This window comes from Macrobrachium nipponense, chromosome 42 (genome assembly GCF_015104395.2).
Source record: "Macrobrachium nipponense isolate FS-2020 chromosome 42, ASM1510439v2, whole genome shotgun sequence".
NCBI classification, from domain to species: domain Eukaryota; kingdom Metazoa; phylum Arthropoda; class Malacostraca; order Decapoda; family Palaemonidae; genus Macrobrachium; species Macrobrachium nipponense.
This window is the reverse complement of record NC_061103.1, coordinates 42,625,975-42,652,839: the sequence shown is the minus strand read 5'-3', so window position 1 is coordinate 42,652,839 and position 26,865 is coordinate 42,625,975. Positions and strand designations below refer to the sequence as shown.

The 26,865-nt window shown below is 38.7% G+C and overlaps 1 protein-coding gene across 1 annotated transcript in view; it reads left to right on the top strand.

The window, feature by feature from the left end:
* The window catches only part of LOC135213154 (uncharacterized), a 309,126-nt gene that overhangs the window by 69,400 nt on the left and 212,861 nt on the right, over nt 1-26,865 (top strand). Inside the window, 1 exon segment of the mRNA XM_064247098.1 lies at nt 7,089-8,645. Within this exon segment, the coding sequence (XP_064103168.1) occupies nt 7,356-8,645 (1,290 nt within the window). The 5' untranslated portion in view covers nt 7,089-7,355.

Below are 26,865 nucleotides of genomic sequence, written 5' to 3'. Positions count from 1 at the left end.
AGTGTATAACTGGACTCATTTGGTGTTATTATATAAAAGGACTTGTTGTTATTGGTCGTGTTTTTTTTTTTTTTTTTTTTTTTTTTTTTTTTTTTTTTTTTTTTTTTATAAATCGACGACTTCGGACTTCAATTGTGTCTAAGCCCCTGGCTAAACAAAGTTAATGGGTCGTTTTGACATTTGGGCAATTGTGTGAATCCATTCAGAACATTCCGTACACAGTATTAACATTGAAATCCTTTTAGATATATTTTTGTGAGGTGATATCTTTTAAGCTTTCAAGGGCTTCGTCTCTCTCTCTCTCTCTCTCTCTCTCTCTCTCTCTCTCTCTCTCTCTCTCTCTCTACGCGTTTAAAGACTCTTATTTGTTCTGTCATTATAAGTACACCAAAACACCTGTCCAACTCTCTCTCTCTCCTCAGGCAATGACAGAAGAGCCAAAAGCAGATAACTCGAGATAAGCGGACGAGAAAGAAAGATAAAGAGAAAGAGACAGAAAGAGATCGCATGATGTTGCAAGACTAGTTCTGACTCAATTCTATTATGAAAGTTCAAGCCTCCAATTTCCTACATTTCAGAAGACTCGGGTTAGGGTATTTAGATATTGGCCTTTTTGGTCTTTCTTACACTTATATTTTATCATTATTTTTGAGCAGAAACGAAAGAGTTTTAAGGACAGCATTCCATAGGAACCTCTCCCCACCCTTCTCCCCCAACCCACAACTTTTTAGCATATGTTGCCCCCCCCCCCGCCCCCCCCCCCCCCCCGTTGATTGGCAGTGACGGGCGTAGCCAGTGACATAATCCTACCAGTCGATTGGCTAATCTCTTGCACAAAGCTCATGCTCTCTTATTCACGGAGCATTGGCAAGGAACATTGGTAAACACTCGTCCATTATGAGCATACGGTAATGCACGATCTTCTCCCTTTTTTGTTTGTTTCAATCTCTTCAAAAAGGATAAAAAAAAATTGTAGTTTCTTTTCCTCTGAATAATAATCATGATTTAGACCACCGTAAGTTGACTTATTATTTGGTCCATTGCTAATTCATGGAGCATTGGTAGACGCTAGACCATTCTGAGCATGAGTTATTACAAAATCTCATTTTTTTATGTCTTCAGAAGAATAAATGTTTTGAAGTTTAATTTTTATAACAATAATTATAATTTTGGCTACCGTAGGATGACTTAGCATCTGGTCCAACGCTTATTCAAGGGGCATTGGTAAATACTTGGGCATTCTGGGCATGAGATATTACATAATCTCATTTTGTTTGAATCTCTTAAAATGGACAAAAATTTTGCTGTGTCTTTTCTCAAAATAATAAAGATTTAGACCACCGTAAGATGACGTAGCATCCGGTCCAACGCTAAAATCCTCATTCTTTTTCCCTGGGTCATTATGAGATGAAGATGATGTTTGAATATTTGAATCCTTTGCGCTCCGGTTTTCCCTGAGCTATCTTCGGTGTTTCCTTCTTTTTTTTTAAAGAGGTCGAGATGTCTCTTACTCAAGGATTACGTCATTCTACATTTTTTCGTTACCTCTCTCGCCTTTCATTTTTCAAGTCTGGGCTGGTTAAGGACACAGAGTTGCTCCTCCCATAAGCTTTTGTATTTGGAAATGTGAGTTTCTCTTGTATTTATGTTATAATTTCGTTTATGTTATAATTTCACTGTGGAATTACATCAAGAGGTTATTATTTTTCACTCATGTCAGCGTTTGTCATTTTGAAGTTCTTTGTGTAACAATCGCTGATTGTGTTTACAAATACCATCGGATATTACTCGCATGTGGAAACATACACACTCACATATATATAGTATGTGTGTGTATGTGTATATATGTGTGTGTAAATACTTACAAACCTAGTGCAGCAGACCCTTTGCATCTACTAGATGCAGCAAGACCCTCTCTTATATAACGATGTCATCATAAATCAGTGATAACACAAAGATTATGTGATATGTGTCCGGTGATCAACCTCTCTCTCTCTCTCTCTCTCTCTCTCTCTCTCTCTCTCTCTCTCTCTCTCTCTCCTGATAAGCTAATCAGTTAAAGAGAGTATCTAGGTGGCATATCCTCCCAGCTTCAATACACGGTTAGCTTTGCATTACAGACGAAAATAGTATCCCTTGCTTTGCGTCATGGGGAATTAAAGCATTTATATATATATATATATATATATATATATATATATATATATATATATATATATATATATAGATGCTTAAAAAAATCACAGTAGATGCACGTGGCTTCATTAAATAAGCGAATACCACAGGAAAATGATAGGCAGAAATCTAGCGCTTTTCGCAAAGACGAAAGCGCTTGGATTTCTGCCTATCATTTTCCTGTGGTATTCGCTTATTTATATATATAATATAATATATATATATATATATATATATATATATATACTATATATATATATATATATATATATATACGTACATAATCTCACAAAACTCAAGTATTAGGCACAGTCCACATGTAAAAAAAAACTATGATACTGTCTCGTACTATTCAGCCAATGTTTTCTGGGTCAATGCCCTGTTCAGTTTGTTAGGGAACCAGAGATGATGATGCTAGTTGAGTAGTATTTTTTTTTTTTTTTTTTTTGTACATTTTTTTTATTGACTATGAAATGGAGAAAATGACTCACCGGCTTGCACTTGAACTGGTGGAATGTAGATGTTAAAACTTGCGTTTGTGGGTGTTTGATTGAAAAGTTCGCGTCTTGGTTTTTGTGTCTGTTTGTTTTACCTGTCATTTTCCTTGTTTTCTTGTGAAGAATCTTTGTTTTACCATATCCGTGTTTTCTGTTTTAGTAGAGTTGAGGTAGAAAGCTAATGGTTTTGTTCTGCTCGGTGGTATGAATATGTATACTTTTTTAACGAGAATTTTTTAGAGGCCGCAAACCTCCTCCAAGGTTAAAGGCCGCCCCACCCCCGCCCCCGCCGCCGCCGCCGCCGCCAACCACCCAGTCCAGATCTGGATTCGAATCGCTCCCAGAATTGAATCGTTTGTCGCCAGTCGCAAGACCTCTTTGGTCCCACCAAAGGTCGATTGTAAACTTTTCTGCAATACTCCTAACTAACAAGCAGACAGGAAGACTGAAGTGGTCAAAAAGTATAAATTCGTTGTTTTAGAAAATAATCTTATATTATTATAAAATAATTTCCATCCAGTTACTTTTTTTTATACATTTATACGGAAATGCCTTTCTCCTACATCAAATTAAAAAGTGGCAATGGATACTCGTAGACTGTCGTCCCCGATTCTCTCTTATAGTACCGTCATTTTTTTAAAACTAAATATGAATACTTGACTTATATAATTTTCAAAATTATTTAATTTTCAAGAAGTTTAATCCACATTTTCATTCGGAATACTACGTGCTTTCCGGACTTATTCGCTCTTAGATACTACTACTAATAATAATCGCATTTCTTTATATAATAATAATAATAATAATAATAATGTTTCCTTCTTTATTTGGATTTCATAAGAGCGTAGCGGCCAATCCGTTTTCGCCCCTTACGTAGGAATTCTGGGTGACTCACACAGTTGCCATGTCACAAAGATGTACTCTCTCCTCTCTCTCTCTCTCTCTCTCTATCTCGTCTTTCTCTCTATCTCTCTCTCTGTTGCGTAAGTTGTCGTTAATGCTGTTGATGGGTTGTGTAGGTATTTGTCTGTGTATATAAGTATGTATGTATTATATATATATATATATATATATATATATATATATATATATATATATTCTATGTGTCTTGCAATTTTTATATAAGTGCACTATATGTCTTATAATATTTGTATAAGTACACTATATAGATATATAGATATAGTATATGTATGCCTTACAATATTTATATATGTACACTATATAGATGTAAATACAAATATATATATATATATATTATATATATATTATATTATATATATTATATATATATACTATATATATATATATATATATATATATATATATATATATATATATATATGACTCGTAGGATGAATTTGACAGCAATCCTGTCTTGCATTTCAAGGATAGAAAGAGAAAATTGGACGGAGGCATTATCAACTGCATTATATAGCACTAGTCCGTCATAAGGTCTTTCTGCCATGTCTTTCTCCTAAGTCTTTCACTGAGGTCTTTCTCCTAAGTCTTTCTACCAGGTCTTTCTGCCAGGTCTTTCTACCAGCTCAAGCAATGAGAGACTGGTCCAGACCAATTGATATAGGGTGAAATAAATAAAAGAGACAATAAAGTTAATAAAAAAAATTGCATAAAGAAAGTAACTTGTTTTTTGTAGTGGTGTTGTCTCAGAGGTGGGTTCAGATTATTATAGTTTGTTTATTTCCGGTGTAGTTTTATAGTTTTTGTTTGTTGGTGTTTGTGTGGCGTGTGTCTGAGGTAGAGAACATGATTCTCTCTCTCTCTCTCTCTCTCTCTCTCTCTCTCTCTCAAGTGAAATTATATGGTATGCCCTCTGAAAAACACACACACACACTCTCTCTCTCTCTCTCTCTCTCTCTCTCTCTCTCTCTCTCTTACTCTTACCTCATCCCAAATTTGAAATTAATCACAGGTGCCTTACAACTGCCGTGTTCTTGTTGCAATGACGACGAAGCTTAGAGAGAGAGAGAGAGAGAGAGAGAGAGAGAGAGAGAGAGAGAGAGAGATGTCATCTGATGATGAGGCAAGGTCGCGAACATCAGCTTATCCCTCGTAACCTCCCCGTCAAATTTTCTCTTCCCTCGTAGAGAGGTCACGCACGCATGCGCGGTGACTGCACTGGCTTGAATTGCCGTTCTGTACAGTGTGCTTGTTCTCGGGTGGTTGCAAGCAAGTGTGTGTAGGCGCCTCTTCAACTGGGTAGTACTCTGTTTCGATGTATATGTATATGTATGTAGTATAGATGTAACATATTATATACATATGCATATACATGACATAATATACCCTCTCTTAATAATAATATATATATATATATATATATATATATATATAATACATATACATATATATACATATATCTATAGTAACAATACTAGGATATTATACTATTATTATATACATACATACCCACATACACACACACACACACACGCACACACACACACACACACACACACACATATATATTATATATATATATATATATATATATATATATATATATATGTATATATGCTATACACCACGTTATGTATCGATATACAGACATGACATACATAGACACATAATTGTGTTTCAACATTTATTAGATAAATAGATAAATAAATTATTTCGGAGATGTATCCTAGACATATGACAATATAACATAACATGTAATGTTATATCTCCCTACACACACGCACGCGCCTATTGACTTACAGACAAACAAACGTGCAAAGGTAATGATAAATGAAAATTTGAATATACATATTTTTGGGGGTGCAGCGTGGAAGTACCATTATTTAATACAGGATTAATCCTGATTTAATAGAGCGTTCATCTACAGCGGAGCTGCCCGTTTGTATGTTTTTAGCGTGTTTCCGGTCTGGGCTAGTGATGTAAAGGAAATGCTTAGAGAAAAAAGACAAAAACAATTATGTGAAAGGTGGAGATATATATATATATATATATATATATATATTATATATATAGATTATATATATATATATATCTATATATCTGCGTAGGATCAAATTCCCATTATGAATCCTTCACGCCTATACAGTGGAAAGCGCATCTGCGAATGTGTGAGGGAATACTGAAGTTAAAAAGGCCATTGTGTCTGTTGAAATAAATAATGTATATGTATGTTTAGTGTGTATGTATATACTATATGTATATATATATATATATATATATATATATATATAATATATGTAGGTATTTATGTATGCAATGTCTGAGAGAGAGAGAGAGAGAGACGAGAGAGAGATATCCACCTTTTAACATGTACGGTGACATAGATGGAATTGAAAGTAATAAAACGAACCTCTCTTGAATTTATTAATTTTACTCTGCGAAGAAGTTTAGGTTCACATGTGCAACGCTGAGAGAGAGAGAGAGAGAGAGAGAGAGAGAGAGAGAGAGAGAATGACGTTACTAGGCATTTAAAGTCTATTTGAATTCTCACTATTCTACTGTGGTTTAGCTGCTATTTTTATTTATGTGTTCGGTAAAACATCTGTTTCAACCTTTATTTTGTATAGACAGTAGGCTACTGCCCCTGGGGGATCAGTTGCACTTAGGGACAATTTCGATCCCCCAGGGGCTAGTACTAAACACGGCGAAACAGTGTAGACGAATCCCTTTTTCACCGAGTTTAGTACTAGCCCTGTAACAAACACACACATACACATAAATATGTACACACACACACACACACACACATATATAAAAATATATATATATATATATATATATATATATATATATATATATATATATATATAGCCCATATTAGCGTTGAAATATGGACTTTGGACTTATTTCTTTAAGAGAAGTTTATCTTCAGATTCTGCGCTGAAATCTGGGTCGTTTAAAAAGTTCATTAGGGAAGTTCATTTGCCTAGTTGCGAGTCTTATTTTTTATTTATTAATTTTTTTTTGTTTTATGTCCAGCTGTATTTCCTGATTGTGAGTTCTATTTTTTAAATTTATTTATCAAGTTTTTGTTTTGTTTTACGCCGGGCTGTATTATTTATTTATTTATCTGCATTTTTTTTATATCCAGCTGTTTTTCCTGATCGTGAGTGTATTTTTTTTTATTTATTTAGAATTTTTTAAAACTTTACTACGGGCTGTATTATTTATTTATTTATCTAAGTTTTCATTTTATGTCTTACTGTAATTTATGTCAAAGGTTTTTTTTCTCCAAAGATGAAGAGTAGAAACTTGTGTGTCTACATACATACATATATGAAGTTAAACACATGAGTTGGTCAGGACCAGAGCAAGAATGTTTGTGCATTTTTTAGTTCTACAAAGGCTGAGCCTTAAGTTCTTTTTAATAATGTTTCTGTAACCATTATTTTTCCATCTGTGCGTCATATTTTATTTCTTGAATCAAACCCTTCGCAGGTGTTTTTATAGTGCGTAAATAGAACTTTTAGTTATATATGTAAAATATGCATAAAACATATTCTTAGCACTCAACCGTAGTGGAAAATGGTAACATAGTGTAAATAAACAAAAACAAACAATAACATTCCAATTAAGTCGTCAAGCAATCATTCCCAGTTTTGCCAAATGGTAACCTAATTCAGGAATACAGAGTTCAAAAGTGGGGTTCAATTCATGCGCTTGTGATCTTTTGTACAAATCTTTCACTTCCTTTGCCATATCAGAATGGAGGCCAACAACAAAGAGGCTGGCCTCACTCGACCTCCTCCCCCACCAGGTGGGGACCTTATTCAGCCTCCTCCCCCTCCAGGTGGTAGCCTCACTCGACCTCCGCCCCCTCCTGGTGGTGGCCTTATTCGACCTCTGCCCCCTCCTGGTGGTGGCCTTGCTCGACCTCCTCCCCCTCCAGGTAGTGGCGCTGGTGGAGGTGGAGGAGGAGGAGGAACTGGTGGTGAAGGAGCCCTAGGATCCCTAGGGAATCACGCCCTCCCTGGAGTGAAGGGCCCTAATTCTCTGGGTAACGGCCCTCACTCTCTGCAGTACACCTCGTCTTACGGGCGTTGGAGCCCTGTTGATCGGGGACCCGTTCAGGGAGGGGCCCCCCTTGCCACGAGCTTTCTTCGTCGGAACCGCATGGGCCCTCTGGGACCAACTCTAGCCATGGGCCCACTCACTCGACAGCAAGCGCAGGCCAAGCCTAAAGAACCTGACCAAGACGAGGCTTTTGTTGAGGAGTCTGGCATTAAGTTGTTCGAGACCCGACCTCAGACGGATGATGATGACGATCATGATGATGACGATGACGATGACGGGGACGACGATGAGGACGGCGAGGACGATCCTCTCTATGAGTTGGATGTCATGGATGACACAATTGTGGAGGAGGGAGAAGATGATGAGGAGGAAGAAGAGGCCACCTCCAAAGTGGATGACTCGGCTTCCAAGAAGAAAGAGGAAGACAAGACCAGCGCTGAAGTTGGGAAAGAGACTGAGAAGAACCCCTCAACAGAAGCCCCAGCCAAAAACACCCCGTCCGCCTCATCGCTCCAGGAAGATGGAACAAAGGCTGAAAGGAGCAGCAGCCTCAGCAGCAGCAGCTGTGGCAGCAACATTGGCGGTAGTAACATTCCCCCCACTTCCAGTGGTAATGTGGGGAGCAGGAATGTCAATGGCACCCTGACGAACAGCGCGAGTGGGAGCATCGGCGGATGCTCCTCCAGCACCAGCAAGAGAGACTCCTGCAGCAGTGGCAGTTCCAGAGACTCTGGGATGGGCGAAGTCTGGTCTGCCCCGGAGCCCTTCACCCGCAACCGGCCTGGACGTCTGTCGTTGCCTACGACAAACAGACCAAGGCACCAGTTTACCATCAGGAGAGTCGCTGAAGCAGAGGCACCTCTTCCAGCCAGGAGGACCACTGACTTCATTGACAATCGTCTGGCTGAGCTCAGGACTACAGAAGGAGCCAGTGGCAGTCGCACAGGTCACTCACTCATCTGGGTGAAAAGAGATGGTATGGTGAGTATGTCCTCCTCAGTTTTTATCTTTTGGAAACGTGTGATGTAGTTATTCATATATTATTTATTGTAGGGTTGAACTACTTAGAGCCGTCAAGGTAAGTGGAAGGTATCATTTGTGAAAGATGCTAGGGAGTTCTCCCTGTTATTCTTAAGGTGATTCTAAACACTCATAGTTTGCATTTTAAGTTTATTCTGGGCTTGGTTGCAAAGTGTGTCTGTTTTATGGATTACTTTACAATTGTCTTAGGTACACGAGTTGATGGATATTTAATCAAGCAAAAAATAATTTATATATTTACACACTAAACTAACAGATAATTGTCTGTCATCTTTTTGCTTGACTCTTTATGAAGATCCTTTAATGGCAGCAACATAGCTAAGGTTAAAATAGTTAAATTATGATATATTAAGGTTCCTTTTTGTAGGACCGAAGTTTTTCTTGTTTCTTTTGTAAGGAGACATCCACATAATGTGTTATGAAAGCCTAGAGGCATACAGTTTTAGATATATACTGGAAGGCCCTCTCCCATATTAGAAATACTGTTTCCCTAGGAAGCATTAGGTGACTTACATGGACGTGATCCCTTTTCCCTTATGATTTAAAGTGAGGAATCAGAAACACTGTTCAGACTTAATGAGAAGTGCTCTGAAGAAGTAAACAGACTCATTTTAAAGATCTCTGAATTAGTACTGAATCAGATGCAAAATACTTCCCTGGATTTGAAGGAACATTGTTTCATGTGACTAGTTTTTATTAAACACAGCTGAAGATTCAAACATTTACAGAGAGCAATAAAGACCCTGTTTTTATGGTGGAACACCCTGTGTTCTATAGAGCTTAGAACTCTAAGGTCACCTTCAAAGATCCTGTTTGAATAGTGGGACATCCAGGACCTTATTGAGCATAGAAAACTGGGGCTACTACAAGGATTCTTTTGAAGTATCCAGACACACAGTGTCCTTTAGAGCACTGAAAACTGAGGTCACCACTTACTGTGTGCTGAAGGAGTTCGTACGACTGAATTGTTAAAAGAGAAACTCAAATTGTAGCATTTACCAAAGGCTAACCATTACCCAGAAGATACTTGGGACTGATACAGACACTTGGTATAAAGTACAATTAAAGGTTGATTTGCTGTACAATCAAAGGGCCCTTCAGGGTAAAATTAGGTAGTAATAGTTTTAATCCTTCATCCAGTTGTCCATGCAAAAAAATAACTATGCTTGCATGTGCAAGTTGATGAGAATCGTTGATCTATTTTCATATTTTGGATTTGTCTTAATTCTTTCTTTATTAAGTGATTGTTTTTATGTTTCGTGAAATCCACATCTGACGCAATATATATATATATATATATATATATATATATATATATATATATATATATATAACATAATGTTATTGACTGCACCATACTAATCACCAAGACTGACTTGACTTCCAAATAACCCCCCCACACCCCCGCACCCGTAGGTTAACTAACGACCCTTTATTCATGCTGCCCACGTAATCGCACCATCATCATAATCATAATGATAGAGATATCATCATGACACCGTTCGTGATCAGCATGTAGGCCTAATATCTGACTGAAGAGTTGCTGTGCTGAATTATTCATCATTCATCATCGTTCATCGGGCATTCATAGCAGAGCAGTGGCAGCAGTGCCGTTACTGTTACCAAATGCAGTTCACAGCACAAAATCTGGAGTGGGTTCGGCTTTGGTTGTTTTCTTAAGCATTGTACCGGGTATGGTTTGGCTTTAGGTGGTTGTTGTGTGCGCGTATGCTTGTGAAATTACGCCTGCTCGTGCGCACACACACATTGGTCTAATTTCTACTTAGTTTTCCTGACAACACACACACTCACAGACTGTGGTCTAATTTCTACTTAGTCTTCCTTAGTAGACACACACACACACACATGGTCTAATTTCTACTTAGGCTTCCTGACTACACACACATACACACACACATTCACACGGTCTAATTTTTACTTAGTTTTCCTGACTACACACACACACACATACACACACACACACGTTGGTGTAATTTCTACTTAGCCTTCCAAACTTCACACACACACAACACACACACACATTGGTCTAATTTCTACTTAGCCTTCGTAATTTCACACACACAGGCTGATCTAGTCTGTGCTCATAGCCTTCGTAATTTCACACACACACACACACACACACACACACACACACACACACACACACACACATTGGCCTAACTTCTACTCGTAGTTTTCCTAACTTCCTTGAAAGAACTTACAAAGACCGTCGTAATTTTACCCCATACCATACAGTACACACATGAAAAAAAATGTTGTATCCTGCCTTTTTCCCACCTCTGTACTCATTTATGGCTACACCTGACCGTATCAGACTTTGTATTGCTTAACTTACAGACCTCTGTTGAAACCCAGCAGTCTAAGGGTGAAAATGGTCCAATCCTGTATTTTCTTTGTGCCAGCAACTTTTCCCCTTGCCTTTTCCGTTGTCAGTGACCCTTTAAGTTGTGACGCCAGATAAATTTAGTCAGTTGAACCCCTTTCTTTTTTTTTTTATCCTGTGATTGATGTGACCAACCCACAAGTTTTGAGACAACGAGAAAAAAAAAACAAAAAACACGGAGGCACATATTTCAGAAGAAAATGCTAAATTTGGTCATCTTTTTCGCATTCTGATCTAACAGGACTGTACGGTCCAACAACCACGCTTGCGTAAGCCCCCTTGTCAAAACTATTCTGCCTTTCATTGTAATCATTCATTTTTAACTGCAGAAGAAACATGCGTTTTAAAAAAGGATAAGAATACTGGAGACACATTGTTACCAGTATACCTCCATTATTACCAGTATGACTTTTCAAGTGGTCCTTTCATTCTGTTTATTTTTAAACGCCACAGTTTATGGTACTACAACGCGTGAATCCTCAGCATACGCGGTGCGTTTGCTCCTCAGTAGGACCCTTTTGTATTCACGTCCTTGTGGACCCTGCCAGTGAACTGTCGAGGATGGCTACTCTGTAAACAAAGAAGTCCCTTTCTTGCAGGGAATTGCAGAATCCCAGGGGTCTTCACGTTTGCCAGCAGGAAATTGCAGAATCCCAGGGGTCTTCACGTTTGCCTGAAAGCTGGCAAACAGTGTGTTCTGATTTTGTGTCTTCTGGTTACTTTTTTTGTAATTAATGTGTTTGGCCTTGCTTCATTGATTGTTTTTCTTGTTCTTTGTCAACACACACACGCGCACACTTGCAGACCTATTGTAGTCACCTGTCTACCAGGTACTATGGGTCTTATTAGAACTTATCCATATCTATTAGTTTTCGTCCGGAGTTTGAACCCTGCACCTTAGAGAGAGAGAGAGAGAGAGAGAGAGAGAGAGAGAGAGAGAGAGAGAGAGAGAGAGAGAGTATAATGTGGGCTTCTTTATATTTAGAAAAAAAAAAAGAGCTTTATGTCCTCAGAACAGCTCTGAGCTTTTCGGGTATGCCAGTTTGACGTAAGCCACTGATATCAAGACTCGTATTCTCAGTAATATATATATGAGCATCATCCCGTGCTGGCATAAGGCCAACGTAACTCGACGGCAAGTATAGTACATAGACTTAGTCTGTCATTCGGAGATTCAGTAAAAATAAAAAAAAAAATCCACCTTGTAAATAAATGTAAACTTTGTGGAACAAAATCAAATAATGATGCTTATGACGTCAGCCATTTATTTTAACAATGCCAAATAAAGGTAATGCTAACCATATGTAAGTAGTTAAGTCCTAAAATAAGTTAAAGAAAATAAAAAGTGTAAACTGAGTAGACAGCCATTAAATTATCCACAAAGTCAGAATTTTGTATATTGTTGACTTAATATTAATTGAATCTCAAGACCAGGTTTAAAATGTTCCCATGAAAACACTTAAGCCATTAAGCTACTGATTATTATTCCTACCTGACCAGGTACTGGTTTTGATATTCCACGCTGACAACTGACTGTTTGATATGCCTAACTGGTTATGTTGGAAGAATCTTTTAAACATTTTCAGTGTTTCTCGCATATTATGAATTATTTCAAGATATACGTATATTCTCTTTTAACCAGCCAAGATTGTCGTAAAATTGTGTAAAATTGAGAGTAAAAGACACTGTCATATGAGTCAACCCTTTGACGAGACTGAGGGAGAGAAAGAAAACGGACACCTCATATACCCCGTCATTCATGTGTTCATTCATTTTTTTTAAAGTTAGTTTAGTTTTCTTTGTTATTGACATCGGAAAGTTATAGTTCATGACTGTACAAGTTTTCTAGCTCTTCAAGATTGTAGTTCACTTGCACAGCTTTTGTTTAAACTGGTTTTAAAACATTTTATTATTACCGAAGCAACCTATCATGCTTACTAAATCCTTGCTTAAGTTTTTACCTGTGGGGTTACATTTTAAGAGTTGTAATTTTTTGATTATTGGGGTTCTTGTGATTATATATATATATATATATATATATATATATATATATATATATATATATATAAAAAGCCGAAAACATCCCAATAATTGCTTATTTAAAACTTTTAATGGAATTCCACTGAAAAAAACATAATTTAGCTTGGATTTCCTCTTTATAAACGTATATGGAGAGAGAGAGAGAGAGAGAGAGAGAGAGAGAGAGAGAGAGAGATGCATCATGAACTCACCATTGCGCGGCCCCCCAAAAAATGTAGAGAAGTCTGCCCATGATATCTTGCAATTGCATCATCACAGAAAACGGTCTTGTAATCTGAGTTGTCACAGTAACTTCAGAATACTACAGACTTCACTGGACTTTCAGTCGGACTCAAGCTTCACATGAATTGTTACAAAAAAAAAAAAAGGTCGTATGAGGATTTACATTTTTTTTATAATTGATTGGTTCTTATGGAGAAATTACCGATGGTTTAAATTAATGTCAGGCTAAGTTGGTTATCAATAACTGTTTAATTTTCAACTCGATATTATACTGCTTTATTTCAGATTCAATAGCTGTTAAATTAAATTGCATTTTTTATTTTCATTTTATACTAAAATAGCCAATTAATGCTAACTGAGGAAAGAGAAAAAAAGGCATATTTATAAAACATTTATCTAAAAAAAAAAAACTTTTAAAAACAGAACACAAACAAATAGCAATTGTTAACGATGTTAATATTGTATGTGCATACGTTCCTAGACATTTATTGTGAGGACAACTTTCTTGTGGCGCCAGTGATATCCACACCATTTGCCTATTGGCGATTACTGCATCGAAAGCAAAAGTGGTGCTCCCTTACTTCCGTGGCCTAAGCACGGGCCTACTGTGCTTAGGCTCATTGTTATAATAGGCCTAGGACTAAATACCTGAAGAAATGAGTTATGTTCATACATTCATACGTTGAGTTGATTTTAATATAGCAAAATAGGCCAGAGGCCAAGCACTGGGACCTATGAGGTCATTCAGCGCTGATATGGAAATCGACAGTAAACGGTTTGAAAGGTGTAACAGGAGGAAAACCTCAAAGCAGTTGCGCTATGAATCAAGTGTTAGGAGAGGGTGGAAAGTAAGATGACGAAAGAATATGAAAGGAGGTACAGTAAAAGGAACGTAAGTGGTTGCAGTTAGGGGCCGAAGGCACTCTGCAAAGAACCTTAGGTAATGCCTACAGTGCACCGCATGAGGTCCACTGACGTCACTACCCCTCTCCGGGGGTACATTCATAGGGTGTATATAAAGGTTCTGCCCCCCCCCCCCCCCGTATTTATACGCACACATAGAAAGTTTGTTGTAAATTGTGGTTCAAATGAATTTTGTTATTAATTTCTTGAAGGTTTTTACAATTTCCAAACTTTTTTGAGGATTCAAATTCTTAATTTTCTGCCTGAAAAGAGCATCTCCCGTCATAAGGTTTATTTCTCTTTATAAGATTAAACACGTCCTCTTTAATTAGCCAATCAGAATGCCCTCAGGGCCATTCAGTTCCATTCTTCAGTAAATACCCCCTATGACTTTGCTCACTTGGTTGCGAGACTCCTCAGTCGGCTAACTACCAGGTGTATAGTTTATAGTGGATGTGAACGGAGGGGGATATTGGTTTTAAAGGAGCTTAACTGAATCACTTGGTTATGTAGTATATAAAAAATCTGGTCTTAGGGCAACACATTTCCTAATAACCAATGCAAATCAAACTTTCTGCATTCGTGTCTCACAGGTCTGCCAATCTTCTGTTCTGATTTCTTGGTTTGGTGTTTTGTCTGGGATTCCAGTACTTATGGTCTTTTTATGCCCTTCTAACTCTTGCGCTCTCTGTCGCTAAGATCACAAAGGACCTTTGCTTCCTGGAGACATGCAGTGTTACCAGGCTCAATATATTAAATTCTTCAAGGAATTTATGAAGTAGGTAATTTACTATACTGCTACCACATATATAATTGCTGATGTTTACATGTTTATAGTCATTGGAAAGTGTAGTAATTCAGTTTGTGCAGTGAGCAGTAGATGTATCAATTCTTTTTATGCTTTTACTCTACCTCCATACCTGCTTGCTTTCTTCCATCTTGCTGTTCAGCACCTTAAACTGTTACTTCAAAGTGCACCATTTGGGTTTCCTCCCAGTGCCCTTTAGAGCTTTGTACTTCATCTACTTTCTTTTCTGGATTTCTCTATATAGCTGTGCAACCACTCCAACTCCTTCTGTTCAGTGTCTTATACCTACAAGTCTAAACTCTATATTTAACTCAGTTTCTCTCTATTATGTATTCACATTTCGTCCCTAGTTTGACGAATTGAGAAAATGGGATATCATTCAGAGCTTCTAATGAGCTCATCTTTTGACGACATTTTGGTTTGAAAATGTAACGACATAAACGGCTGAAGGAGTTTTGATATGTTACAGAGCATCAAAGACTGAATCATCTTCGGTTGGGAAATTCGAAAACTTAGAAAATGATGGGACGAATTTTAAATCGTGCTTTTTTTTTTACCCTGCCTGTCAGTTCGAATAGTGAATACCCGATGGGGATCCCACAGTTCAGTGACTTGTAGACAAACTGCTTTTTTTTTTTTTTTTTTGCATGCTGACATCCAGTTCATCAATTATGTATGCTGCAGATGTTATATTTTTATCTCCAAGCAACTGATGTTCTGTAGACTGAGTGTTGAGTATTTACTTAGATATTGGAATATTCTCTTGGATTTGGGCGCTTGTTCTTCTTCAGCTCACTGGCGCGACAGGTTTGCATAAACTGCGGAGAATTCTCATTGTGGCCTAACTTGTTTTGAATGTTTAACCAGTCGAAGAGGTTTTCCCCAGTTGTTACGGTGGAAACGAAAATATGTACATTTTGGGTGCAAATCAAATATGAAGGATGCATCGTTATCAATATTTCCAATGTAATTCTTGCGTGCGTTTTAAAAAAAAAGCTGTTGGTCTAAGGCTATTCTTAGTTGATGGAAACGGCCCCTATAGTCTAAATCAAGTCACTGATTGTGGTGAAGACTTATTGGTCTACATTCAAGATTGTAAGGTTACTGTAGAGTCCTAGATGAAGAAGTTGGACAGCTAATTGCGGTGAGACCAGAGAGATTGTTGAAAAATAACTGCTGAAAAAAAGAAACTTCAGTAAATATATACTGGAAGCTTTGCTTAGCCTAAAATGTGTTGCTTGCACAGTGCTGTCTCTCTCTCTCTCTCTCTCTCTCACACACAAAACCTTTAAATGAATTTAGTTTTAAGCGACCAATTTTCTTCCATGCACTCCCAGGCCTTGGAATTGCCTCTGTGTCCTATCTTACTGATAACTTTTTGCTACGACCTTGCATTTATCAAGTCTGTCATTTTATCCATTAATTTTCCTTGCACGATTTTGGCAACTCCTTAATTAGTATGTTGATACTTTAATTGGTGGTTGTAAATGAACAACTGGAAATCGTCTAGATGTATTGAGTGTTGATTAGCCATTAAGAAAGATTGAAAGATAAAAAATGATATATATATATATATATATATATATATATATAATATATATATATATATATATATTGAGTTGTTGATTACCATTAAGAAAGATTAAAGATAGATATGGTATACATATATATATATATATATATATATATATATATATATATATATATATATATATGTGTGTGTGTGTGTGTGTGTGTGTGTGTATTGAGTGTTGATTAGCCATTAAGAAAGATTGAAAGAATATATATATATATATATATATATATATATATATATATATATATATATATATAGTACACACACTTCATCATGATGCCACGATTACAATTCATATTTCTTCATCTCTCTCTCTCTCTCTCTGTGGTGAAGTTGAAGACCGATAAGACGAAGAAGAAGCGTCTTATCGCGATCATTCTGAGGCAATCTCACCCTTGACCCATCCTGAGATCAAGGTCGTCGCTGTTACGTAAAAGAAACTTGGTAAAAAAAAATATATAATATATAAGTATCCACTTTCTCGGGTTTCTGAATGGCGCGTGGTACGAAGTTTCAGTTTGGGGGTTGATTTAACTGGGGAAACGTTTGGAAATCGGGTTTTTCCGTCAGCTGCAGTGCCTCTGAACGCGGCCGCGAGTTCAGGCACTAACGAAACAGCACAGCAGCAGCAGCGAGTGTTGGTGGCACCCACCCCTCTCTGTCAATATGGCGGAGGTATCGATTCTCTCTTCTTCTTCTTCTTACGCTCCCTGGTCCGCCTCCTCTTTCACTTGCCTGCCTGCTTGCTTACTGCCATTCTCGCCCCGCCACTACCACCTGCTTTTCAGCAGAGAGCAGTGCGAGCAGAAGCCGAAAACATTTCCGAAATGCATTTCAGGCGGCATTGAGGGGTTTGAAAAATAAAAAATTGGCTTGTTTGTGCGTACGGCATCTTTTCTCGTCCCCTCTCCTCCCTCTCTCTCTCTCTCTGCTATTCACGGGCACGGCTGCCGTGTGCGGTGTGGCTTGTGTTGGTATATACGTCCACCTATAACCTACCCTGAGCTGCAAGAGTTTGTACGTCTGTCCGTGCGTTTTCCCCAACGTAAAACCCCCTCCCTCTCTCTCCCTTTCTATCTCTCTCGGACAGACGTACCAACCGCCGAAGGGCCACACTTATCCCAAGTCGCTAATGCCTCACTCGCCCAGGCATGTTGGCGCCCCTGACGACCATCTTTAGACCGAAATTTCGAAGGGGAATCTGTTTCAATTCAGCGAATCGTCCTATTCCGTCAGTCAGTCAGCGAGTCGCTCAGTTAAAAATTAAACCGCCGATTTGACTGGGACTGTTGAGAGAGAGAGAGAGAGAGAGAGAGATGGGGGAAGGGGGTTGGGAAGTAGTAGTACCACCTGAAATCCCGAACGCCAGTTCAGTTGGGTCGTCTTTTATTTGTACGTAGGTGTGTAAGTTCGTGCGTGTTTCCGAGTGTGCTCAGTGGGTGGCTACAGCAGAACCTGGGGGCTTCGCTCCCCCTCGACACTTTAGTTGGTTTTTATCCTTTCGTCCGTTTTCGTCCATTTTAAACCGTCACGAGCGGGCTAGGCCATTGATCGAACGTCGCCTTCTCTCTCTCATGGTTGCTGCTGACGATGGAATAAAAAAAAAAAGTCAGTAACTCCTAATATGATAATATGCCTGTGAAAGAGCTTGCTTAGAAACTGTTCCTCCCTCTTTCTCTTTCTCTCTTTCTGTGGCTTGAAGTCATGGAGTTTAGCATCTGTGCGGATGTGTTGGTGGAGGAGGTGGTGTTGGTGGTGGCGAAATGGTGGTGGTGGTACCGTAGTGGTGGAGGTCTTCTAGGGGGGGCGCCACTCCGCCTGTATCAGTCAGCTGGTCGCCAGTAGCCCGAATTTCTTGTCCCTCTGCCCCGAACGCGTGTCGTACTTTCTTCTTCTTCTGCTTTTTCTTTTCTTCTTCGTGTGAAGGAAAGGGCGCCCTTCCTCCCTCCCGTCTTTATATTCGTTCGATCGGCCACCTGAAGGAGGAGGAGGAGAAGACGAGGAGTTGTGTCTGTGTGATGTGATGTTATGAATCTATGACCGTTAGTGGACGGAGCAGCACCGGGCTTCGCGGCAAGTGTCGACACAGAGACCATTTTGAGGAAGGTGTGTTTGTCGGTTGACGCATATCGCCGCTCTCGTGTTTATTATTTGTGAAGAGTGCCAACAGCAGACAGGAGGAGGAGGAGGAGGAAAGTGGTGGAGAAGAGAGAGGGAGAGTGTGAGAGTGAGAGTGACGACGACGACGACGGACAGACAGAGTGTGTGAGTGTGAGAGAGAGAGAAGTAGGCGGTAGTACTAGTAGGAGCTGTGCGTGTGTGTGTGTGTGTGTTTCTCTCTCTCTCAATCAAACACACACACACAGTCGCTCACGCTCTCTCCTCCATGTCGAAGCAGGAGCAGGCTCAGCAGGAAGGGCAGTAGTAGCAGCAGCAGCGAACGTTTTCATCTGCGTCGCCGACACCAAGCACCCGGAGAGAGAGAGACCTCGGAAGGGAGGCAGCAAAAATGGTGACCTAGTCCCTTCTCGCACAAGATCCGGGGGAGAGAGAGAGTGTGTGTGTGTTTATAGCGCCATTGAGGTGGCTTATATTGTTTTGTGTTTGAAGGGCCCCATTTGTGTTTGTGGTACGTGCCCCTCTTTGTGGGGGGTGGAAAAAGCTAAATAGTACCGAGGTGGTCGTTGTTGTTGAGTGCCCAGAGAAGGGAGAGAGAAAACAGGGGTTATTTCCCTAGCCCCTGAAGAAGGAGGAGGAGCGCTGTTGATTCTCTGTGCCGCAGGAAAGGAAACATGTCGGGCGCAGGAGGTCGCTACAACATCGGTCGGTTTTTCGTGACCACCCAGCAGACCGACCACCACGACCTCCATCCGTCGAAGGGCCCCAGGAACAAGCACGGAGGGTCGAAAAGGGTTAAGAAGTATGGCATGCCCTTATCTTACCCGGAACCCACGATCCACGAGGAGACATCGCCCAATGACACTGAGGTAAATTATATGACTCCTGAATTTGTTAATAATAGTCAATTCATGACTCACACAGTACTAGTAGACAAAGAGGGGCACAGCCTCGTTTCCCATTGACGTAATGGTTAAATGAGCCTGTTTCCCCTCCCCCTCCCCTCCCTCGCACTCTTTCTTTGTGTCTATCACCAGTTTCCTCTTCTTGAATCCTCCTCCTCCCTGTGCCTTTTATAATCTCGAACACCCCAAGTCTGACGATTAGGTCTGACGAGTTATTTTCTTCTTAGCGTTGTTATCTATCGTCTTTTGTTATCTGGCCTCGAGTCGCAGATTGCGACCCTTTCACGGTGCCCTTTGGTAGATGCTGTTTGTCTCAGAAGAAAGGTGGATGGTAATCAGTGATGTTACGTAACGTAAAATTCTTGTTGTTGATAAGAGACAAACTGGACGACGCGTGTTGTTGAAGGAGGTTAAATCATAATTATTGTCTGCAAAGAACCAGGTGATTTAATGGTCAAAGTGTTTCATGGTCGTGACTTGCTTTGGCTTTGTGAATTTGACATTGGAACCAGGTCATTTCTTTGTTGTTGCAATAAGCACGAAACAAAAGGCTGGCAGATCTAAAGGTCTAAGCGACTTCACCAGAAACAAAAAAACATTTTGCAAAAAAATGGCGTCAATCTTGGAAGAAAATGTGAATTCTTAGATTTTTGCGTGTCTGTGTTGATTGGTCAGTTCACAATAGGTCACGTGTCAGCAGCATAAACAAAAGAAAAAGATAGTGAAAAGGGGGTAAATCTTGGAAGGAAATCTAAAACGTCAAAAATGTTAGATTTTGCGTGTTCGTGCTGATTGGTCAGCTCAGGTTAGGTCACGTGTCGTCAGCAGCAACAGCAGTAGCAGCCCCTGGCCTGTAGACTGACCAACCCAGCCAGACCAGAGCCTGGCACACCACTTACTTGCAGCAGGGGCTCTGCAGTCAAACGCCGTGTGTGATTCCATGTGAGGAGAAGACCCCTTGTTGCTTGACGTTGTTCGTAAGGGGTCGTTGCAGGAGTAGAAAGCAAGGGTGGGGGGTATAGACAACGATTGCTTGCTAGGAATGCTAGGTTCCGTGACTTTATCAACTTAGTTATTTTTTTTCTGTTCTGGAGTTGGTAGATAGGACAGTTTAATAGAGTTTTAACTTGGGGACTGAACGATGTTTTGCTATCATTTTTAACTTTTTTTTTCAACAAAGCTTCCTTCTTTGCTTGTTCTTAATATCACGTTACGTATTACGCATTAAAATCAGGCATATGGGCTGTCAGAGTAAAGTAAATTCCTTTGAAGTCGATTAATCTGTTTTTATTTTTTTTTTTTTTTTCATTTACAAATCTAAGTGACACGTAGTTAAAAGAAAGCCAGTTGGCCATTTCCCAGCAGTCTGTTGCTACTTGATCAATCATCTGAATAATTCTCTCTCTCTCTCTCTCTCTCTCTCTCTCTCTCTCTCTCTCTCTCTCTCTCTCTCTCTCTCTCAATTTTCACCTTGCTACTTCGTTTCTAATAACCCATTAACTATTGAAAGCAAGCCTCTCTCTTCCCTCTTAATTTTACCTTGCTACTTTGCAATAACCCAGTTAACTTTGTTGCAAGTCATCTCTCTCTCTCTCTCTCTCTCTCATCTCTCTCTCTCTCTCTCTCTCTCTCTCTCTCTCTCTCTCTCTTCTCCTGTTCCTTAATTTTACCTTGCTACCTTGCAGTATCCCAGTTAACTTTGTTGCAAGTCTCTCTCTCTCTCTCTCTCTCTCTCTCTCTCTCTCTCTCTCTCTCTCTCTCTCTCTCTCTCTCTCTCCTTAGCCCAGCTAGCATAAACAGGTGGCCATGGAAGTCTGCCATCGGACTAACATTTGAATGCCTGGGGGTGGCCACACACAGTTTGTAGTTCAGGGATTGTGCAATGTCTTCTAAGACCTCGTGATGGCTTCATTGGAAAGAAACTTGTGACTTGAGATTCTGAAAGAACTTCTATGTTGGTCATATCTGATTATCGCTGATGTTAGGCGAATGAATTGGTAAGGATGCTTGAGTTCTGTTATGGACTGAATTATTATTGATATTTTTTTTCAGAGCAATCGTTATTTTAGTATAGGCCTAAAATCCTTTAATTTGATAAGCAAAGTATATGCTTATATGCCTATATATATATATATATATATATATATATATATATATATATATATATATATGTGTGTGTGTATATATATATATATATATTATATATATATATATATATATAGATATATATATGATAATGAATAACTTGATCACGAAGTATATAAAACGTGGATGCTATGTATGAATAAAGGTTTTTTTTTTTTTTTTTTTTGCCACGAAGGAAAAAAAGGAAAAAGCGAGATAGCCAAGTACTTTCGGTCCTGTCTGGACCCTTTACTGAGTTTGCCTCAGTAAAGGGTCCGAACAGGACCGAAAGTACTTGGCTATCTCGCTTTTTCATTTTTTTTCTTCGTGGCAAAAAACCTTTATATATATATATATATATATATATATATATATATATATATATATATATATATATATATATATATATATATATATATATATTGACCCCATGAATGTACATTTATTTTGCATTATTATTTAAAACAACGTATATGTTTAATTAGTACTGTATGCACCAGAAAGCCACAGTGCACAAGACATTATTATTATTGTTATTATTATAATCCTCAGCTTTAATAGCTTCAAGCGCAACTTGTAAGCTTTCCCTTAAGCTGAAGGGGCACTTTGTAAGTAGGTGTTTATTATAGTACTAGAACTTACAACCAAGGCACCTGCAGTGTGACTGTAGATTTTTATTAACCAAGAGTTGTGTTTTCTTAAATTTAGTATTATTATTATTATTTATATATTTTATTTTATTTATTTATTTATTTTTTTTGGCTATCACAGTCCTCCAATTCGATTGGGTGGTATTTATAGTGTGGGGCTCCGGGTTGCATCCTGCCTCCTTAGGAGTCCATCACTTTTCTTACTCTGTGCGGCGTTTCTAGGATCACACTCTTCTGCATGAGTCCTGGAGGTACTTCAGCCTCTAGTTTCTCCAGATTCCTTTTCAGGGATCTTGGGATCGTGCCCCCTAGTGTTCCTATGATTAGGTATGGGTACAATTTCCACTGGCATATCCCATATCCCTCTTATTTCTATTTTCAGGTCTTGATGCTTATCCAGTATTATTATTATTATTATTATTATTATTATTATTATTATTATTGTGACCAGAGACTGAACTAATATTGTTACCTTAGTTATATCAGATAAGAGGATATTACTTGTTACAAGCAAGTTAATCGACAGTTATCTCATTGCTCAGAAACGTATCAAAACTACACATATTATATTATAGAAAAAAGCACCCTTGATTATTTTCACAATTATCAACCCAGATGGGAACGAGCCCCCTTCCCCCCAATCCCTTTTGCGGGAGATAATGTCGACGAAACCACTACCTATAGCCTACTAACGACGTCCACTGCCATCAGTGTACTTCATATGGTGCACCGTAGGCATTACTTATGGTTCTTTGCAGCGTCCCTTCCTTGGCTGCAACTGCCTTCATTCCTTTTACGGTACCTTCGTTCATAGTCTATCTCTTCCATCTTACTTTCCTCAACCCTCTCCTATATACAGTTGATTCATAGTGCAACTGCGAAAGGTTGTCCTGCTGTTACACCTTTCGAACCTTTTTGCTGTCAATGTCTGTTATAGCACCGAATGTCCTCCTCATACTTAGAGGTCCCAGCACTTGCTTGGACTCGGCCTAAATGCTGTATTTAAATCTGTTCAACTAACGACGTCAGCTTGCGTAAAACGACTCTTGGTAACGGTAGTATAGCTGCACGCCACTGCTCATTCTTCTTCTTGTTCTTCTTGGATGAGCAACGAATCGAACGTCGCGCGACTCGGAAATCCAATTTGGACTTGCAGACGCCACTGCTGCTGCTGCTGCTACGGAGCCTTGAGACACACAACACACACACACCTCTTTCAGCTAGGCTAATCTAGGCTGATTCGTTAGGCAAGAGTACTTCAATGATTCTCCAAATTGTTGCTGGGGCACAAATGCACGTCGTGTAGGCCTACGAGTATGTACTTTGTGTGTGTGTATAGCCTTCTCTCTCTCTCTCTCTCTCTCTCTCTCTCTCTCTCTCTCTCATTCATAAGTCAAAAGGTAATTTCACTGATTAGTGTAATAGTTGCTTGAACATAAGTGCATGTATAGGCCTATACGTGTATGTTTATGTATGTATATATATATATATATTATATATATATATATATACATACATACATTAATACGTAGGCCTACATACATGGTATACCTGTATGAGATTACGTTGTACTTTTCTTATCGATCTTGACAACCCCTAAACCGAGGGCAAAAACACTTCAAAATCTCGTTACCAGATTGTCGTGTTATGTTACTATTGATTGCCCCCCCCCGCCCCCCCCCCCCCCCCCCCCCCCCCCCAAGGCTGTTTCGTATGACCTCCAGCGTTTATTGGATTTGGGTATTATTATTATTATTATTATTATTATTACTTTATTATTATTATTATTATTACTGGTGAAATAAAGAAGGGAAGAGGGAATACAAACATTGCATTCCAGACTCTCACTTATATAAAATGAGTCAAATTTTCTGGACTGGTTACAACCGGATTGAATGAACGACAAATAGCAGGAAGACGGTAGTGGCTGATTAATTTCATTAATTTTATTTCTCAATAGGACGGTTAAGAAATGGTCTTTTGTTAATAGTCTCACTTAGCAGACAAAAACGCTTTGTATTCATAAATTCATACAGTTATATACTTTGAGTTGCAGTAGTATATAATGTTTAATGTTAGATTATTCCCTTTGTTCAACTACAGTATTTTTAAAAGGGTATAATATACATTGGTATATGAAGACGACCCAAGCAAGTTCATGGATGACAATCATGACAAAACTCGCCCAATGACAACAACATTAACAGCAGAACCACCAGCCTCTCTGACAACCTGTTCAAAAGTAAACAGGGTGTGGCTCTTATTCGTGATATCTCTTGTATTTCTCTGGACACGTTTTGGATATTCCGTGAGAGAGGTGGGCGGGAGTGACTACTATAGTAGATTCATCAGCCGTGCATTTGATGTCTAGGCCAGTCCCTTACGACGCTTCTGATTGGCTGTTGATGAGCCAATGACAGGGCTGGAAACTCTGTCTCTCTCGAGAGTTCACATAGGCAGGATGTATGTTCCATCTCTCCTGAAAGACGTATACCTCAGGAGAGGTGGAACATACATCCTGCCTATGTGAACTCTCTCGAGAGACTGAGAGTTTCCAGCCCTGTCATTGGCTCATCAACAGCCATTCATAATCTTGCTCGCTGGCTGCTCGGGCGAATCTTGTAGGACGAGACTCAACTTGCCATGAGGAATGGGGTCGCAAGTTGCCGTTTGGGAGACGTATAAGTGGTTATTGATAGAATGTGCCTTTTGCACGTTGTGTTATATACATGCTATTCGCGCTTTATTTTTGTTTGTTATACGTAATTTTGGAGCGTTACGAATGGATGTTTACATAATTATTTTATTTGTTTATTTTGCTCTTCACGTATAGGCATTCTAGCGGTATTTTGTTGTTGTTGTATGAATATATTATATAATAAATATATATTTGGAATATAAATGGTAACATTGTTTTAATTAATAAGTTTTATACAAGGGCATTCTGACTTTTGGTGTTGTTCCTACAAATTTATATATAATTCGAATGATTTTTAATAATGCCAAGTTAATTACTATCGTGTTTCTAGCTTATTCATGAAATAGCCCACTTGTTCATTCATTGTATACCTTAATTACTCGCAGCCTGTTCTCCAGGTAGACCTTATTTCATGGCATTGATTCAGTTCCTTAATTGTTCAGTATCAATACCACCTTAGCATTCAGTTGTAGCTTAAAAGTTAAATGCATATGTAGTGATTTTTGGTTAGTTTTTTTTTTTTTTTTTCTCTCTCTCTCTTCCAAGTCAGTGGTCCCTGTTGGTTTGTTCCATATGGATAGGGCTCATCTTCTGAATAATATAATAATGATAATAATAATATGTAGTAATGAGTATGATATCTGCAACAGCTGATTTCCATTTGTATAGGGTTTACTCTATATTTCTGATAATTGATTTTTCAGGGGTACTGTATAATATAATAATAATAATAACTATTATACATACCACGAGTCACATAGCATGTTTCTAGTAATAACTAGTTTGATTTTTATATATACTAACAAGGACACTCTCTCCTCTCTCTCTCTCTCTCGTCGGTCTTCTTCTCCCTCTCTCTTCTCTCTCTCTCTCTCTCTCTCTCTACAGAGCATGCCTCCATTGACTTAAACAATGGATTAATCACTACATACGTGGCTATCTGTCGACTGTGGTTGGTAGCAGCCTTTAGAATGTAGAAAATTATAAAAAAAAAAAAAAAAAATCACTGATCTGCGGGACCATAATATCTCCGTCAAAATATGTTAGCAATTGTTTAGTAATTTGATAACAAATCCCTCATCCCTCTGGGTTGAAGCTATTCATCAGATATTCAACTGATGCCCTCTCTCTCTCTCTCTCTCTCTCTCTCTCTCTCTCTCTCTCTCTCTCTCTCTCTCTCTCTCTATTGATTACGAGATCAGAATCACTTATCAGGCTTCATCGGTGTTACCGCGTTAGGTAGTCCCCTTTTTTGGGGGTGGCAGGAAGTGTCCTTTGCGAATGCAAAATAGAGGGGAAGTTTATCTGATGCTTAAAAGGCGGCAGATGTTGGGAACTGATCCTGAGCGGAGGTCACGTTTATATATAATATATATAATATATATATATATATATATATATGATATATATATATATAATTTAATATATATCTATATATATTATTATTATATATAATAAACATAGAAACGTGTGATATCCAATAATCCTGGATTATCTTTTAATTTTTACCCTTTTGACAATTAACCATCTGGTATTCGTGACCTGGTTTTGTACCGAGACCTTTCTCTCCAATTGTACTTCATTAACTCCTTGACAATGTCTGAGTAAAGACGAAACAGCGCTTGGATTTCTGACTATCATTTTCCTGTGGGATTCGCTTATTTATGAAGTCACGCGCATCTACAGTGATTTTTTAAGAATATATATATATA